The sequence below is a fragment of the Rhinopithecus bieti genome, unplaced genomic scaffold (assembly GCF_001698545.2).
Source record: "Rhinopithecus bieti isolate Rb0 unplaced genomic scaffold, ASM169854v2 scaffold_28776, whole genome shotgun sequence".
NCBI lineage: Eukaryota > Metazoa > Chordata > Mammalia > Primates > Cercopithecidae > Rhinopithecus > Rhinopithecus bieti.
The window spans coordinates 1-2840 of NW_016853607.1; the positions used below are offsets into that span (position 1 = coordinate 1).

Sequence of the window (2840 nt, forward strand, 5' to 3'; positions counted from 1 at the left end):
TATGATTTTCCAATTAAATGATTTTTTTCTATGAGATATTCTGGTTTACATTGGTATTAAGGATATTATATGAAACCTTTTTTTTTCTTCTAAAGCAGGGCATTTTAATTTTTTGTGATTATAGATTTTATACTTCTTGAATATTGCTGATGAACCTGTTTTGGGATATAATCCCCAACTTCCTTTACAACTTTTCATGTTCATCTTTGGAGCTGTGCACTTGATTATAGGTAAGTTCACAAATGGAACAAAATAAAGTTTTATTATTTAAAATACATACTAAATTTTGAAAAAAATACATAATTCAGTAGAGTTAAGGTGCAAATTGTTGTTGTTTTAAAAGAGTTTCTGGAGCCGCATCAAATTGACGTTCTTTTGTTTCTCTTTGGCATTAGGCCCCTTTATTTGCCAATCCGATCTCTTCTTACTGTAGAAACATTCAGTGTTTCCAGTAGCGTTGCATTGGATAAATCTTCCTCTACTCTCAGGTAAACTTCACTGTATACTAAACATGGCTGTTCAAAACATACCAATTGATATTTACCTAAACCATTTTATTAAAGTTTCAATTTTTTGTTAAAATAAACGTTCTCTTACTAATAGTGATAACCTGTTACCCAAGTTACCCAATTTTCTCAGGTGACATGTTTCATCTACCCATTTATTATTGCATTTCATTTTAGGGAAGAAATTAATTCTGGAGATTCTTTAAAAGTTTGCATTTTAAAACATATGGTAAACTTCCCATAGTACCTGTTACACTTTATAATTTTATTTAATTTTTTTATATTTTAGAGACAGGGTCTTGCTCTGTGTGGCCCAGGCTGGAATGCAGTGGCACGATCACAGCTTATTACAACTTTCAACTCCTGAGCTCAAGCAATCTTCTGCCCTCACCCTACTGAGTAGCTAGGACTAGAGACGTGTGCCACTATCCCTGGCTGATTGAAAAAAAAATTTTATTTTGTAGAGACGGGGTCTTGCTATGTTGCCTAGGCTAGTTGAGAACTCCTGGTCCTTCCCAAATGGCTGGGATTACAGGTGTGAGCTGCTACATCTGGCCCACTCTATCTTTATACTATAGTTTAAACCTTGTGAATTTGGTCATCTCTTTAAAACTGCCAAAATTTAGAATTAATTTGAGTAGATGATTTAATCTAATTCTTCACACAATTTAAATATTCCTAGCGTTCATAAACAGTTTTAAAAAATGTTAGATGACAGTTACTAAGTTAGAAACTGCCTATAATTTCAACAGTGTTCATACCAGAAAGAATGATGCAATTAAGCATATAGTGATTATGGGGTATGATACTCAAACTTAGTTTTCAGATGTTGGTTTTATCTTTCTTGCCTCAGAATAATCTTGGATGAAGCTGCATTACATCTATCTGACAAATGCAATACTGTCACTATAAATCTGAATAGAGGTAAGAGTTAAAAAAAACAAATGGAGTAGATGAAGTGTGAATAATTTTAAAGCATTTTAACTCTGGGATAATGCTAGTGAACTAAGAATCTTATTAAAGATCCTTAGAGATTAAAGGGTCTTTAAGTATATAGTGATTGTGTGGTATATATTCACAGCTTAGTTTTCAGATGTTGGTTTTCAGTTTGAAATTGTAATGTTCTTATAATGCTAGTTAAGTACATCAAATTACTGTATATGCTACAAATTTTGTTTAAGATAATTTTGTTTCTAACAAAAAATGAAGTGAATTTTAGGACTTTTATGGGATGAAACTGTATTTTCATCGCATTATAATTATTTGTAGTACTCTACAATGAATTTTAAAGGAGTGCTAGTTGTATTGGGTGTTGGTTGGACACACATTTTGAAAGCTGTACTCAGAGATTTTCTTAATTTAAAAAATTTTAGATTATGTTCGTGTGATGGATGTGGGGCTTTTGGAGTTAACCATTACTGCAGTGAAGTCTGATTCTGATGGAGAGCAAGTAAGTTATTAAAATAAACGAAAATTTTAAGTTCTATTTTTTAAGAGATTAAAAAATTGAGTTTAACATTTTCTGTGTACCTAATTTTGGTCAGAAATAAATATATTAAAATGGGTTTATTTAAATACTTTTTTAACGTAGCGAGACAGATTATCATATATCTTATGTAAATCTGTGCAAAAAAAGAAATTTCTGTCTCATTTGGAAAACATTTTCACCCCTTTTCTGTGTCTCGTCCAGACTGAGCCCCGCTTTGAGTTACACTGTTCCAGCGATGTCATCCATGTCAGAACGTGCTCAGACTCTTGTGCTGCGCTAATGAATCTCATTCAGTACATTGCAAGCTATGGTGACTTGCAGACACCTAACAAGGCAGACATGAAGCCTGGAGCCTTTCAAAGAAGGTCTAAGGTACAGTCAGCAATGTTATTCCTCCAGTCCCTGCCATGTCGTGACATGTTTACATTATTGAGGTCTTCACGACAGTCATAAGGTAGAAAAGAAACTTTGAAAGTCATTCATCTGTTCTTTACCTTCAGAATAATGGGGTCTGGAAGGGTGATTTCATGGGCCTTTTTGGAAAACCATTTGATATTCTTTGTTTCCATTAATCTTCTTAACAAACATCATACTTTTCCTTTTTCTAGACTTAAGTTATTTTCATCTGTCCTAAGGGAAGAAAGAAAGCATTTATCATGTAAAAGCTTGTTCTATGCAAGTTATATGTAAAAATGCTCTGAAAAGGTAGATGACAGGTGTTAGTATTGTTACCAGAGGACTTAATTTATATCATCATATTTTCATTTTTCTTATCTCTAAGACAATCCAGTTTTCAATGTACTTTCTTTTTTTTTTTTTTTTTTTTTTTTTTTGAGGCGGAGTCT

General features: G+C 32.6%; 1 protein-coding gene across 1 annotated transcript; it reads left to right on the plus strand.

Moving 5' to 3' along the window:
- The first annotated feature begins 178 nt into the window (after nucleotides 1–178).
- On the plus strand, nucleotides 179–2620 carry LOC108525255 (autophagy-related protein 2 homolog B-like). Its single transcript, XM_017866290.1, has 5 exons — nucleotides 179–230; nucleotides 396–488; nucleotides 1360–1430; nucleotides 1880–1956; nucleotides 2197–2620. The coding sequence occupies exons 4-5, from the start codon at nucleotides 1894–1896 to the stop codon at nucleotides 2446–2448; spliced, it is 315 nt and encodes a 104-aa protein (XP_017721779.1). The 5' UTR covers nucleotides 179–230; nucleotides 396–488; nucleotides 1360–1430; nucleotides 1880–1893; the 3' UTR covers nucleotides 2449–2620.
- The last annotated feature ends 220 nt before the right edge of the window (nucleotides 2621–2840 follow it).